At 41.4% G+C, this 16,298-nt stretch overlaps 1 protein-coding gene across 1 annotated transcript in view; it reads right to left on the bottom strand.

The window, feature by feature from the left end:
* The window catches only part of HADH (hydroxyacyl-CoA dehydrogenase), a 45,674-nt gene that overhangs the window by 19,528 nt on the left and 9,848 nt on the right, over positions 1-16,298 (bottom strand). Inside the window, exons 2-3 of the mRNA XM_033214951.1 lie at positions 6,654-6,782; positions 1,358-1,515 (exon numbers count right to left, since the gene is read on the bottom strand). Coding sequence (XP_033070842.1) covers positions 1,358-1,515; positions 6,654-6,782 — 287 coding nt within the window. The remainder of the gene's footprint in view (positions 1-1,357; positions 1,516-6,653; positions 6,783-16,298) is intronic.

Raw genomic sequence — 16,298 nt, 5'->3', positions numbered from 1 at the left:
GAGAGTCCTTGGCAGACAGTTAAGGACACGTAGGGTACTCCTATGCCCGAGAATAGAGTACAGGAGTACCTTACATGTCCTTAACTGTCTGCTGTCAGATGTCTCTGCAGCCTCTAGATGCCAGTGTGAAATGTACCAAGGAACATAAGAGCAGTTTCGTGTTTTGAGGACCCAAGCATCCTCCATTATCTAGCATAGGAGTACTCAAGACCCACACACTTCAAGAAACATATAGGCCTGTCCCTGGATGGACCCCTCCAGGTTACCATGGGTAATTCTACCCTCATTTAGGACAAGGATCAGATCAGGGCAGCCCAAGCCTCGGAAGCAAACTGGGAGTGGGAGGATGAAGAAAAAAGGAAACCATATTGGCTCTTCTTGAAACAGCTGAGGGATAGGAGAGAGGGAGGTGTATGAACTTGGTTAGAGGATACCTTCCTGGGAGAAGGCAATAAACAACGAGGGAAGTTCAAGGCCCAGGGAGGGATCCCTCAGAACCTGTCAAGAATGTCCAGGGGTCATGAACAGATATATTTCAAAAAAAGACATACAAGTGGTCAATAAACATATGAGAAAATGCTCAGCATCACTAATCAACAGAGAAATGGAAATTAAAACCACAATGAGTTTAGCACCTGATACAAGTCAGAATGGCTTTTATTAAAGAGTCAAAAACAACAGATGTTGGTGAGGATCTGGAGAAAAGGGAACCCATGCTTGCTGCTAAGGCAATGTAAAGTACAACCTTTAAGGAAAACAGTATGGAGATTTCTCAAAAACTAAACATAGAACTACCATGCAATCCAGCAGCCCCACTATTGGGAATATATGCAAAGGAAAATAACTTATTCTATCAAAAAGATCCCTACACTCGTATGTTTACATTCACAACAGCAAAGACATGAAATCAACCTAAGTGTCCATCAATGGTTGATTAAAGAAAATGGGGCATATATACACCATGGAATACTACTCAGCTATAAAAAAGAATAAAATCATGTTTTTTGAAGCAACATGAACAGGAGTGAAGGCCATTATCTTAAGTGAAACAACTCAGTCAAATACCATATGTTCTCACATATAAGTGATAGCTACGTAACAGGTACCCATGGACATACAGAGGGAAATAACAGATACTGGAGACTCCAAAAGGTAGAAGGGTGGTGAGGGCTGAAAAATTACCTATTTGGGTATAGTATTCACTATGTGGGTGATGGGTATACTAAAAGCCCAGACTTCACCATTACACAACATACGCATGGAACAAAACTGCACTTGTACCCACAAATCTATAAAAACAAAAAATAAAAATGAAAAACAAAGTAAAAAAAAAAAAAATTGTCCAGAGGTTACATACTCAGCAGCAAACTTGTCCAGCCTTTTGAAGAGCTCGTTTTTCACCTTCAGATTCTCCACGATGGCTTCCACCACCAAGTCTGTGCTGTGGACAACAGAGGCTGCATCCGTGCTGGTCACTATGCTGCTCAAGGTCTTCTCCACAAATTCACCGCCAGCCTAATGCAGTGGGAGGAAGAAGAGAACATTCACCGGGCTCACTGGAAATCAAGTTCTTAGCTCTGCTCCCCTTAGTAAACTGGGTGTTCAGAGCACCTGTACTGGCCCACCCTATCTGTTCTCAAAGTGTCCACGAAGCCTGTAATTTATCCTTCCACAGCTCCGCACCATCCACTAGTCTTGAGGTGGTGCTGACTATTCATCTCTAATAAAAGCAGAGACTAGCTCCTATTAGAGCAAGGGCAAGAGCCAGGGTAACAAAGCTGACTTAACATTTATCAAATAATTATTGCCCGTTGTGTGCCTGAAACTGTTGTTTCCGAAACAAGCTAGACAGAGCCTCTGCTGCCAAAGAGCCCGCAGTTTTCATTGTTTCCTCATTTTCCTCCTGTGACTCCAGGTTTCCACAGACCTCAAGAAGGACAGAATCGGAGATGGTGCCTCTATAAGCCGCCATTTTATTTCATGATGTAATTTGTCCCCAGGGCCATCAAAATAGTCATAATCAGCAAAGGCATTCAAAATCATCATGGAATAAGCAGCTAGATCTCAGCTGTTCTACAGAAATATTCTATTAGCCACATTAAAAAAAGGGAAAAGAGGCAGGGCGCAAGCAGATCACGAGGTCAGCTAATTTTTTTGTATTTTTAGTAGCGACGGGGTCTCACCATGTTAGCCAGGATGGTCTCGATCCACCCGCCTCGGCCTCCCAAAGTGCTGGGATTACAGGCGTGAGCCTCCGCGCCCGGCCTCTTTTCCCTTTTTTTAAGGTGGCTAGTAGAATATTTCTGTAGAACAGCTGAGATCTAGCTGCCTAGCTACTCGGGAGGCTGAGGCAGGAGAATGGTGTGAACCTGGGAGGCGGAGCTTGCAGTGAGCTGAGATTGTGCCACTGCACTCCAGCCTGGGCCACAGAGCAAGACTCCGTCTCAAAAACAAACAAAAAAAAAAAACAAAAAAAAAAAAGGGAAAAGACACTCACAGGTAAAATTAATGTTATTTAACCCAATATATCTAAGATGCCATCACTTCAACAGGTAATCAATATTTAAAAACATTGAGATGTTTTATGTATTTTTTTCCCCTATTACAGCTTTAAAATCTAGTGTATATTTTACACTGAGAGCACATCTCTATCTAGACTAGCCACATTTCAATCACTCAGTAGCCACTTGTGAGTAGCTATTATACGAGTGGTCAGTATAGAGCTAGATAAGCATAGTACGTCAACTAGGCAAAGTGAAACTGACACCTCCCTCCTCAGTAGTGTCCCTGGCAGAGAAGAGAAATCTCCGGAGTATAGACTTCTGAGGAGCAGCTAGCCAGAGCTGAGCAACTTCAGTACAGGGGCCATCCTTTTATCTTTAGGGTGTTGCTCAAAAACAGCCCAAGGAGACAATTAGCTGAAAGTTTGTAAACAAGGGGAAAATGCAGGCTATTTGGGTCAAGCTCACTCTGTCCTAGACTCCAATCCTCAGGCCAGGGCTCTTATAATCTCATCTGTCTGGACCCTCCTCATAACACATCCCCTGTGTAGGGTCCCACTACGATTAAGAATATCAGGGACAGGTGGGCCGGGTGCGGTGGCTCACGCCTGTAATCCCAGCACTTTGGGAGGCCGCGACAGGCGGATCATGAGGTCAGGAGATCCAGACCATCCTGGATAACATGGTGAAACCCTGTGTCCACTAAAAATACAAAAAATTAGCTGGGCGTGGTAGCGGGCACCTGTAGTCCCAGTTACTCGAAAGGGTGAGGCAGGAGAATGGCGTGAACCTGGGAGGCAGAGCTTGCAGTGAGCTGAGATTGTGCAACTGCACTCCAGCCTGGGCTACAGAGCGAGGCTCCATCTCAAAAAAAAAAGAATATAAGGGACAGGTGAAGAAGATCTTAATGTAAAAAGTAAAGTAGAGGTTCCTCTTCAAAGAGACTCTCCTCCCCGTCTAAGAATAAATAGTAACTTTTCTCAGAAGCAAAATTTAGTCTAAGACCTGTGCTAACATTCTTAAATATCTGCTAGCTGTAATAAAGAAATCAATGTACTTTATGTTCTTAGCTCCCACAATTTAGCCTAAACATTTACCCTGGCATGCTTATTCTGGTCCAAGTGGGCATTAGGTCACAGCCTATTCCTCTTCCTTATTTAGAAGTGTTTTTACCTTTCTCAGCATTCCACAAGTTACTTCCTCCTTGCTTTGTTCTCCTCTGCCTTTACCTCTTTTTAAAAGTTCTAAGTTGCTAGCCAATCAAGACAAATACATTTGAATGTGAAGTTCTGTTCCAGCCAACAGAAACCGGACACAGCAGTAAAGTAGACATGTCATGTGATAAATGACCCTGTCTCCTTTGTTCAGTGTACTCTTGTGGCAATACTGCTGGCGAGTGTACCCTTTCTGCAAAAAGTAAAAGTGGCCTTGCTGAGGAAATTAAATTTATGTTCAAGTGCTATTTCTTTACAGCACCAAAGAACAAGCATTTCTAACATTAATCTGCCTGTGATATTTATTCTTTGAATTTCATCCAAGAGAAGGTAAAATTATCTCCACCGTCACCTCTCTGGCTTTTAAAGGCCACTAGACATCGGGAAAAAAAAATGCATATCAAAACCACAATGATTGCAGGTCTCGGTGGCTTATGCTTGTACTCCTAGCACTTTGAGAGGCCAAGGTGGGAGGATCACTTGAGGCCAGGAGTTTGAGAGCAGCCTGGGCAACACAGTACAACTCCGTCTCTAAAAAGAAATTTTTTTTAATTAGCTGGGTGTGGTGGCTCACATCTACAGTCTTAGCTACTCGGGAGGAGATCCAGACCATCCTAGATAACATGGTGAAACCCCGTCTCCACTAAAAATACAAAAAATTAGCCGGGCATGGTAGCGGGCACCTGTAGTCCCAGTTACTCGAAAGGGTGAGGCAGGAGAATGGCATGAACCTGGGAGATGGAGCTTGCAGTGAGCCGAGATTGTGCAAATGCACTCCAGCCTGGGCTACAGAGCGAGGCTCCATCTCAAAAAAAAAGAATATAAGGGACAGGTGAGAGAATGGCTTGAGCCTAGGAATTCAAGGCTACAGTGAACTATGATCACGCCACTGCTCTCCAGCCTGGGCAGCAGAGCAAGACCACATTTCCAAAAAAAAAAAAAAAAAAAAACCACAATGAGATACTACTTCACACCTAAGACGACTACAATAAGAAACAAAACAAAACAAAACAAACACGGAAAATAGCAAGTGTTGGCCAGGATGTGGGGAAATTGGAACCTTCGTACACTGCTGGTGGGAATGTAAAATAGTACAGTCACTACAGAAAACAATTTGGTGGTTCCTCAGAGAGCTAAATATAGGATTACCATACAACCCAGCAATTCTGTTTACAGGTATATAACCCAAAGAATTGAAAACAGAGACTTCAAAACAATAGTATACCAATGTTCACTGCAGCATTATTCAAAATAGCCAAAAGGTGAAAACAACCCAATTCCATTAACAGATGAATGGGTGATATGGTTTGGCTCTGTGTCCCCACCCAGATCTCACCCTGAATTGTAATAATCCCCATATGCCATGGGATGGGCTCCATGGGGGGTGATTTATAAAGGACAGTTCCCCTGCACATGCTCTCTCTCTTGCCTGCTGCCATGTAAGACATGATTTTGTTCTTCCTTCACCTTCCACCATGATTGTGAGGCCTTCCCAGTCATGTGGAACTATGAGTCAATTAAACCTCTTTCCTTTATAAATTATCCAGTCTCAGACATGTTTTTATTAGCAATGTCAGAACAGACTAATACAATGGGTTAAAAAAAAAAGTGGTATAAATCCAATGGAATATTGAATTGGAATATGATAATAATCCAGTGGAATATTAAGCCATAAACAGGAATGAAGTTGGCTGGCGCGTGGTGGCTCACACCTGTAATCCTGGCACTTTGGGAGGCCGACGTGGGTGGATCACAAGGTCAAGAGACTGAAACCATCCTGGCCAACATGGTGAAACCTCGTCTCTACTAAAAATACAAAAATTAGCTGGGCGTGGTGGTGCACGCCTGTAATCCCAGCTACTTGGGAGGCTGAAGCAGGAGAATTGCTTGAACCCAGGAGATGGAGGCTGCAGTGAGCTGAGATTGTACCACTGCACTCCAGCCTGGCGACAGAGCGAGATTCTGCCTCAGAAAAAAAAAAAAAAAAACGAATGAAGTTGTGACACATGTTACAACATGGATGAACCTTGAAAACTTTATGCTAAGTGGAATAAGCCAGACACAGGACAAATATTGTATGAGTCCACTTACATGAAGTATGAATGTGCAGGCGTAATTAATGCTAATGAATTGTATAGTTTAAAACGGCAAATTTTATGTTATATATATTCTACCATAATAAAAAAATTTTTTTAAAGCATCTAGATATACCACCTTGGATAACTGAAGTGAGAAACAACAAATGCCCTATGCGTACTGTTCTCTGTCTGCATACAGCGAGAAATTCTATCCAAGCCCCAAGGAAATCAATCTTAAGCAACTTTAACAAGATGACAAAGGTAAATTAAAATTTGTTTAGGTGATTTGTGCTGTACTTCTAATTAAATGCAAACTCCTAAGTGAAAGTGCACCGAAAAAGCAGCATGGCCCTCAGTCACCGACTCCTTCTCATCCCACCATGCTGTTTTTTCCCAACCTCTACGGAGTTCCTCAAATTCTTCTATCTCTTCTGCTCCTGGAAAGCAGAATTATTCACTCTTAGTTTCTATAAATACCATATTTATTATATCATTCTCTTAACTTGTAGTATAAAAATTATCTTCCCATTTCTTCTTCCATCCTTTTAGCAAAACAAGTGTTCTTCAATTCCAAATTCTCAGTGTTCTTCTAGAATGAGTTCACTACCTGTACAAGCTTTCTTCTCAACCTTAAATCCCACCCAACAAAATGGTTATTTACATCTCCTGTTTTGTAATCAGTACCCCCTGAATGTTTAGTAATTACGTTATTATATTGGTTTAAAGTTACGGAAAAGTGAGTTTTACACCAACAAACTGAAAAAAAAAGAAAAAGAAAGCAAGCCAGAAATCCCCCATTGCCCTGCAAATGTAAAGCAATCAGAGGACTTGTCTTAAAGACATCAATAATAAGAAATTACCTTAGGATTTTCTGCAAACTTCTTCTTTGCCACTTTCCTAAGGCTTTCCTCAATTCCCTTTTTGGATTTTGCCAGAATGTCCTCTGTCTGGTCTACCAACACTACTGTGTGACCAGCTGCTGCAGCAACCTAGAGCAACAAAAGAACAATTTCTTTTTAAAAGAAAGAAAACATAACACACACACACATACACACACACACACATACACACACACACACCCCACCCCAAAAAGCAGTGGCATTTCATATTCCACATGAATTCTACTATCATTCCATTCAAACTACTGAGTGAACATATATGATAAGTCAACATTAACTAAATGCACACTTCCTGCCAGGCACTCTTCTAAAACCTTTATATTGAATACAACAAATTCTCCAAACAACTGTCAAAGGTTAAGAAGCGCCCCTATGGTCACTCAATGGGTAGACAGCAGAGCCGGAATCTGAATCAAAGTCCTGAAGGCTACACTCTAGATACTTCTCTGTACTGATTCTAACACTGCAACTGTTCCATTCAGGGGCCACTAGCTCATGTGGCTATTTAAATTAATTGGAATTAAGTAAAATTAAATATTCAGTTCCTCAGTGGCACTAGCCATATTTCAAAGTGCTTAGCAGCCTGTTCCCAGAGCACCCACTCCCCAGCCACCATCCTTTTCTCCTTGGAGCTGGAGCCCCTGGGGCAGCTTGGCCTCTTGGCCCTTCTCTTCTGCAGCTCTTAAATCAGCAATAGGTAAGACTTCAAACGCTAATAATGGTGGCAAAAAGACTCGTGTCCCCAAGGGCTATTTGGTGACAAGACTCCCATGAAAATGAAGTCTTTGGGATCAGCTAATTTAGGATGGGCAATTCCCTGCCTTCACCATGCCACCCTGGCTGAGGGAGGAATCCTAGGGTCCAGGGTATGTTTAGTGAAGCTGCCCAAGCTCACACACAGCCAGCTAAGCGCAGTCACAGTGAGTGACAAATCAATCCCTATTTCATCACTGTCTGGCAATAGCTTCAGCAAGGATCATGGAATAGGTATTGTGGCTAAAAGCAAACCATTGGGTCACCTTGATCACCTTACAGGCACGTGTATGTCAATCAGTTCAGGACAGAAGCAAGAGGACAGGCATGACCTAATACAATCATAAATGATGCAAGAGGACAGTAGAACTGAGATGCCCCTCAGGATCCGAGACGCCCCCTGCAAAACCATTGCTTTGGAACCTCGATGACACCAACAGTGTGCAGGAGAGGGGCAAGTTATCTGGAATGAACCTGCCCAGAGAAGAACAAGGAGATGACAGAAATAGTCCCAAACCATGGTTGTGATATAAGATTTTTGAAGCCAGGCAACCAAAACTCAAAAGCAGAAAACCAATGAGTAAAAGAAACAGAAAAAAAAGAGCAAAACCTAAAGGCAAAGATGTTCAAATCCCAAGGCAAGATTTCCAAAGAACAGTTTGGTAAGACAAGTTTTAAATGCAAGGTTATTTCAACTGCACTCATGGCTCCCTGAGAAAGCAGCACACGGTGGGCTCATGTCTGAGCCTGTGCACCCGTAGGCTGCATCAGCACTGTCTGGGAACCAAGGCATGAAAATGCTCCCAGGACCAAAAAGTCTGACAACCAGGACTGGGCAACTGGAACAACGGGGGATGAGTTATCTTGATACAAGGACAGAGGCAAGCAGGAAACCAGCCCATCAGCAGAAACATTCCACAGGCTGCAGGTAGGTAGCAAAGTAAAACAACGTCCCAAAAGCAAAACCCTCATCGATCCAAACCAAGGTTTTCCCCTAAGTGGCAATGGACCAAGGCCCATTTAGTCAACGATTCAAATCATCTGATGCAAATTTGAACCTCCAATTCAATAAATTGTAAAAAACAAGAGCAAATTTTGTGCAGAAAAGACTTAACATGGCAGGCCTGAGACTGTTACCTTTAGAAAAAGGCCTGTTAGCAAGGTTGGCCCTTGGCTGGCATCTGGAACTCAGATCTTTCAGGAGGGTTCTCAGCATTCCCTGGTAAGTATGCCTTGCTGTGCCTAGACTGTGTGTGCAAACAATGCAGTTTATGATGCATACCTGCTTTCCTTCTGAGTATGGAATTTTCAAACTTGCCAGGTAGGAGTGTTACATGACCAATCCCAACAAAAAACCTGGACACTCTAATGAGCTCTCCTGTGTTAACAGAAAAAACAAACTCTGTAAAATATTTTAAAGAGATTTATTCTGAGCCAGTGAGTGACGATGGCCCAGATAACAGTCTCAAGATGTCCTGAGAGAGAGTGCCAGAGGTGGGCTGGTGGTAACATCAGAAATCAATGCATAGAAAGTAAACATTGGTTCAGCCTAAACAGGTGGGATATCTTTAAGCTGGAGCTTACAAGTCATAAGTGGATTCAAAGATTTTCAGATTAGCAATTGGATGAAAGAATTAAGCTTTGTCTCAAGACCTGAAGTCAGTACAAAAGAATGCTTAAACTAAGAAAAGGGAGTCTGCTGTCACATGATGGTATACAAGAAGGTGGAAAGTAAGCCACATTATAGTAGGTTAATTTTAAAAATCTGTTTAACAAGAGTATGGTTTGCAGGGCATGACTTAATACTTGCCTGGCATGACCTTAGGTCTTGTTTCTACAAAGAGTCTGTTCTGTCAGTCTTTTGGTCTCTATTTTACCGTTAATGCTGATCAGTTGTGCCTAAACTCCAAATGAGAGTTAGAATGAGGTGCCTCTGATCTCCCTTCCCATCATGGTTGGAAAGCTCAATTTTTCTTCCTACTTCAGTTTAAAGGCTGGAGCATTTTCTATAATTTCAGACTCTCCAAAATGCCTACACTTACATACCTGGTCTAGTGAGAAGGCAACAATTGTATGTTGTAAATGGTTATTCCTGGCAGACTTTTTTTAAAAAATTCTTTTTACTTTAGCTTTTCTTTCCTTGATTATCTCACAAAGCTTCAGGAAAACACAAAAGAAAACTTATAGTGTAGACATTTCACAGACATAGATAGAAAGGACACTCCTGCTTGAACGCAAAGTGCATATGGTTAGGTCTGAAAGGAGAAAATACAGGCAAACGAGAAATTTTAATTCTCCTTAAATTTTTCCATTTTATGGTAAATCTCTGTGATGCAGGTCACAATTTATTGTGTTGCAATAAACTACCACTATAGTATAACTTCAAGTGATTTCAAGTTATAGTAGCATTTTCATTTTACCCATGTGCAGAGATCAACCCAATCTAAAAGTGCAAGGTTCCTTGCCATCATTTCTTACAGTCATACCCTAGAGACACAAGGTCAGCAACTTCTAAGGGCAACCTCAAGTCTTAATCATCTTTACAAACCCCAGTGCCTGACCCATGACCCATAGTGAGCAATCAATGCATGAACAACATACAAACCTGATGCCTGGTACATATTAGATGCTTAATAAAATATCCACAGGATTATAGGTCCAATGTTCTTTGATTAATCTATCCACATGGAGTTGGTGTTCATTTCCTGCTGGTGCCGTTAGTCTAAATGCGCCATCACAGAGATGGACTCAAGATATTAGGTAGGCTATTCCTTTCTCTCATTTGGACCATAAAAACTGCACAACTTTTATCCCAGACTGGTTCGAAAGGCTAAGACACTCTTAAGCATGGGTGACCAGCCATAGGCCACCTGAAGGCCACATCATTTATTTCTGAATTATGAGTGCACTTGTCTTATTTCTTCTATGAGATCTCTAAGAGCTAAGACACCAACAGAAGTCAATCTCTACCTCCCCTCAGAAAGAAGCGTTTGAAAAGCCAAATGCAGCAAAAATAAGAGGCGCAACGTACTGAGCATCTACTATGTGCCAGGTTCATAATCTGCATTTTCCAAAACTATTTCTGATTAATCCAACAACCCTAATCCATTTTATAGATGAGGAAAACTGACGCTTAGAGAGGTTAAATAACGTGTCTAAGGCCCCAGAGCTACTAAGTGAAACTAATACACACCCTCAACAAGAATCCTTCAGCTTCAATCAAAGTCACAGTAATAGCAAAAATTACTTGATAAACAAGAGCACCTACCCAGACAAATGACAGTTTCCATGTCAGTATTATAGACTCAAAAGCAACACAGAACACCCTAACCCTTTTGTGGTTTTAGGACAGGGGTTCTCAAAGTGTAGGTCATGGACTAGCAGCAACAATCACCCAGGGACTTGTTAGAAATGCAAATTCTCAGACTCCACTCCAGACCCAATGCATCAAACTCTGAGTAGGGCCCAGTGAGCTGTGGTTTAGCAAGCCTTCCAAGTGATTCTGATGCTCACTAAGGTTTCAGAACCACTGCTCTAAGATCTGTGCTCCAATCTGGCACAGATTAGAAACAACTGGGAATATTTTAAAAGCCCAAAACCCAGGCCCCACCTATAGCTATTTGAATTCCTCTAGCCTGGGGTGGTGCCTAGTCATTCCTGTTTTTAAAAACACCCCCAGATGCTGAGCACTGCCCTAAAATAACCTGCTGGCCCTGATCCCTATCCCTGCCTACACCAGCCACTCCTGGGTTGCCATCTATCTCCTCAAACCACTGAGAAGCTCTAAACCAATTGAGTTCCAAAGTCTTCCTGTTGCTCTCTGAAAGTTCCAGACGCTATCCTGAAGATACTACTGGGAAGACTCCTCCCCTACACATTCCCCAAGGAAAGGTCAAGCCCCACCAGGCCTCCTGCCTGGGACTCTTCACATCAGGGTCTTGCTCCATCACTCTTACATAAAGCTTGCTTCTTAATTCCTTTCTTGAAGGTCAAGCCCTGCATTTGCTTCCCTGATTATGTTTGTTCCAGCCCCTTTCTCTGCAATAGTGCTCTTCTAGCCTTGACCTCTGGCCACACTTGCATGTACCATCCCCTGTACAGATCCTTGATGGTCACCTGCCTGCTCCTGGCTGACTAACCACCACCTTTGAGCTTTGATCCTCCTTTCTTCTCCCCAGGCCACAATGCTGAGAGAAAATCCTGAATCTCCTAGAGAAGAAATTCCTTGAAAGACTCCACAACCAACTGAAACCAGAGCCCACTGAGGTTTGCCAGCCCTAGTACCAGCTCCCATAGAGAGTGCATTCCAAATGCCAGACACCAGGCCTATCCTATCTCATTTAATTTTATTTAACCAGTTCTCCAAGGTCAAATGTCAATTTTAACGAAGTGTCACTTTACAGTTATGTAGTTTGTTCTTTCGAAACAGACAATTATGATATTAAAATCTGGATTAAATGAGCATATGACTGTTTTTGATATTTGGAAGAGGAAAATTCATCACAGTTACCATTATGCCTATAACTAATTATTCTTCCAAAGAATCCGGACAACACACATTTACAATATAAATACCGTACTGACCATTGTGAGGCTCCATTCTTTAGCATTCGAAGTCCTAACAACAACATTATCAAGTGCCTGTAATTCCTCCATTCTCCCACCACTTTTCTTTCTTCAACTCATGGCAAAATGTTCTTGGAGGAGACACTGTGGCTTCACTTGGCACAAATAATATGAACACAAATGCACATAAGGGCATGGGTATCTCAGATCTCATTATGCCTGGTACATTCAAATCATCCAGAATACATTTATATTAATTCCAGGATCATCCAAAAAGAGGCAAATTTTAAGATTTTGTTTAAGGTAAGTTTTAGATCCCCAAAGACCCTAGTTTGAAAAACAATGGCTTCCTCTAATCTTTTTGGCAACCATAAGATCAAATATTAAGAAAGAAGTATCTTGATTAGGAATATCCAATACAGACAATAAAGAAAGAAAGAAAGAAAGGTGTATATGGTAAGTTACAGTATCAAATAAACATTTAAACTGAATATAGTGTTATCACTTAGTTTAACATTCCTTTTAGTACCACATAACACCCTGAACACTAGTTTAGGGGCATCTTACCTCTTTAACAATAGCCTACCAGCTGGGCTTTCAGCCTCCAAGCTCAGCTCTCCCAACCCTTAACAGATATTTGTTTCATCTTCTTAAAGTAAAACTCAAACATCATCCCCGCAGGGTCATGTTCCTTCCTCCAGCAGACAGCCAGGTCTTGAAGTGTAGTAACTCCTAAGGCTGTCCTACACACATTCTTCAGCTGCTTTTTTTCGACCTTAAAAATCTCTTTTCTATCTAACTTCTTTCTTTCTTCATTCCTTTCTTGAAAGAATTATCCCTCATTGCTGCTGAAGCCAACCTCTTTCCTATGACAGATATGGAAGTTCATGATTATGGTTTCCAGTTATTCCTCCTGAATAAAATCTGGAGTCCTTCAAGTGATTATTCATTCACAGCTTTTGGTTACATGTTGGTTTGGGGCTACAAACAGAACAAGAAGTGCTATGTTTCTCTTGAAAGCCAGGTAGATACACTGGAGTATACCACAACTTGGACAGCAAGGAAGCCTTTGCAGGGTAAAAAAATGCAGAGATTAGAAAATGCTTCCCTTTGAATGATCAAAGGTTACAGACAAAAACACTTGGCTTCTCAGAGGTATGTGCTTTTGATCCTCTGCCCAAGACTTGTGCTCCCCTAGGGATGGACCAAAACTACCACTTACAGCACCACACTAGGCATGCCACTGCATTCATTCCTTCACTGACTACAGCCTATTGACTCAACACCTACCCTGTAAGGTGAACATAACAAAATCCCCTACTCTCAGAGAGCTTGCACTTCTCATAAATTATCCCCTCTGATTCTCATAACTGCCTTTGGGGAAGGCACATTATTCTGTCTACACGTGACAGGGAGCTCAAGCTGCCTGCTCACATGCCTTTCTTGACCCTGGAAGACATGGGGGTCTGAGGGCAATAGCCTGAAACAGCACCGAGACAGGCAAGGGCCAGACTCCAGAGCCTGTGTGCTAAGTGGGGAGATGGAAAACATTCCTTAACCTCAGCAGGCTGTCTCCTCATCTATAAAACAGGGGCAAAAGGGTTGTTGGGACGGTTAAATGAGTTAATACAAGTCAAAAACCTGCAGTGGTGCCTGGCACATCACAATAGCTTGGGGTTTTTTGTTTCCTAGATTTAAAATCCCTTAATGGCTGAAATTGATTTGGTCTTTGTATCCCTTAGTACTTATCACATGCCTTGAACGTGATAGCTGTTCAATAAGTAACTGCTAAATAACAAATGCTTAGGACGGTAGTAACCTGATTTGTAGTCTTCCCCAGCCACACCACACGTCTCCCTCCTCTGTGCTATCTCATGGCTCTGTGCCCTTGCTCATGTGGTCTCCTTTGCCAGACATGTCCTGCTCCCTCATTGCTAATTCATGGACTTCAACTCTTCATAATCTAATATGGACACCACATCTTCTTTAGTGAAACTTCTCCCAACCCTTAGTAGAGGTAATCACTTCTTCTTTGTGCCTCTAGTGATTTACAGATATAGCAGATCTTTTGTGCAGGAATACTGAAAGAAAATAACTGGGTGTGGAGCTGGTGTGAACCACCAATGGTTGCTCAGTTATGTAATGCCAGCCTAGTCCCCAGGATGTGAACAGAACAGAGAAATAAAAACTTAACTGGTTATAGACTATTTCATATCACAAGAATCTCACTGATTTCAGAATAAAAGTTATTTACCAACCAGAGCATAGGAGAAATCCCAGAGGTGAAAGATGAATGATACACTTGAAATAGAAAAGCTTACCATACCAACCTTTTTTTCTTTAAAAAACTGATATGTAATAGCTGTACATATTTTTGGGGTACATGTGACATTTTGATACTTACCTAAAATGTGTAATGATCAAATCAGGGTAACTGGGATATTCAGTTATGTTATCTGAACACTTATCTTCTCTTTGCCAATACCAACTTTAGATGATGAAATCAAGATAGCACGGAGAGACCTTTTCAAAAGTGCTGTTGCATCATCCACTTCAGATTCACAAGCTACTGTTACCACAAATCCCAATATAGGGTGGTTAGGCACACTCCTATCTGCAGGCCAACTAGTATTTTCCGGTAAATACAAATTTCATAAACATAAAGGCAGTACAATGTATACATATATCTTTTTTTAACATAAGCTTTTTTAATGTCCCTTTTTCCTTAGCATAAGATACATACACACTCTATATGTCATATCACATCTTAAGTATTTAGAAACCATACTTTAAGGCAAGGTATGTAAACTATTAAAACTTTCATCTGTTTCAGATCAAATCCCAGATATGACAGGTAGGCTGTCTGTGCCTTCATTACAATTAGTTGTTCATACCTGTACTTCTTCCACTAGACAGTAGGTTTCTCAAGAGCAGCAATCGCATCTTACTTTTCACCTGCCCAGATATCTAGCACAAGGGAGATACTTCATACTCATGAAATGAACACTTGAATGACAGAGCTATTTTTTCATAAGCCTCAATTTGTAAATTATTTTAGAAAAAAGTTCTCAAGAAGTCATGACTGGTTTTGTTGCTAGAAACCTTTATGACAAACTTTGTGTAAGCTTCAAGTTACTTTAAAATTATGAGAAATCACATTATTAGTTTGAAAAGGATAGTAAGAAAAAAAAGGAGCTAATAGCCAGAGTTTTTAGTCAATTCCTGAGTGGAAAAAATGCTACAAAAGTCTCTCTCTGTTATTTTGGTGAGCAGATTAACTGCTTTCTAGTACTGGTGGTTGTGATGCTAGGTAAAAGGGGAAATGGAGGGCAGTTGCTATGTGTTGCCCAGTGCAAGATCAATATTCTTTAAGCGGTACCCAGCCCTGTGATTTCACAATGGATGTGTGCTTAATTCACTCCAACATGTGAATGTGTCTTACACCTTTCCCCAAAGAGGCTGTACGTAAGGCCAGAGGCATGCCAACCCTGTGTCTGCACCTGTCTGTGAGGGGCACATGTGTGAATCAGAGATGGCCACAGACACACAAGCTCACTGCTCTCCAGTACAGGTTTCTTCTCTCTCACAGAAGGGAAACTAAGACACCTAGTTTCTCAACTACTTTAAGAGACTGGCAAAAGCATTTATTGTTTAATCAGGATCATCAGTTTTGAGAGAAGGCAACCCAGAAATCATTCAGTGAGGGACTCGCAAACATTTTAGCCATGAACACCTTTCTCCTTAAGAATGCATATTGAAGGCCAATATGTAAAACAAAGGTCAGAGAAGGAATCTTTGCCAACCTTCTGGGAGCCATTAAGGAGATTAATGAAATCTCTAACGTCCATCACAGTATAATGTTAAAAACCTCTGATCTATTCATATCCATCAGGATGACTATTACTAAAAAAAAAAAAAAAAAAGGACAAAACAAGTGTTGGCAAGAACATGGAGAAACAGTAACCCCTTGTGTATTGCTGATGCATGGTAAAACGGTGCAGCTGCTGGGAAAACAGTACAGCAATTCATTAAAAATCATATACCCCAAAATACTGAAAACAGCCACTTGAACAGATATTTGTACAATCATGTTCAAGCAGCATTATTCACAATAACCAAAAACTGAAAGCAGCTCAAGTGTCCATTGATAGATGAATGGATAAACAAAATGTGGTCTATGCATACAATGGAATATTACTCAGCTGAAAAAGGAAGGGGATTCTGGAACATGCTACAACATGGATGAACCATGAAGATACTATGCTAAGTGAAATAGGCCTGTCACAA

The sequence above is a fragment of the Trachypithecus francoisi genome, unplaced genomic scaffold, assembly GCF_009764315.1.
Source record: "Trachypithecus francoisi isolate TF-2019V2 unplaced genomic scaffold, Tfra_2.0 Lachesis_group1, whole genome shotgun sequence".
Classification (NCBI taxonomy): domain Eukaryota; kingdom Metazoa; phylum Chordata; class Mammalia; order Primates; family Cercopithecidae; genus Trachypithecus; species Trachypithecus francoisi.
This window is presented reverse-complemented; position numbering and strand designations above follow the sequence as displayed.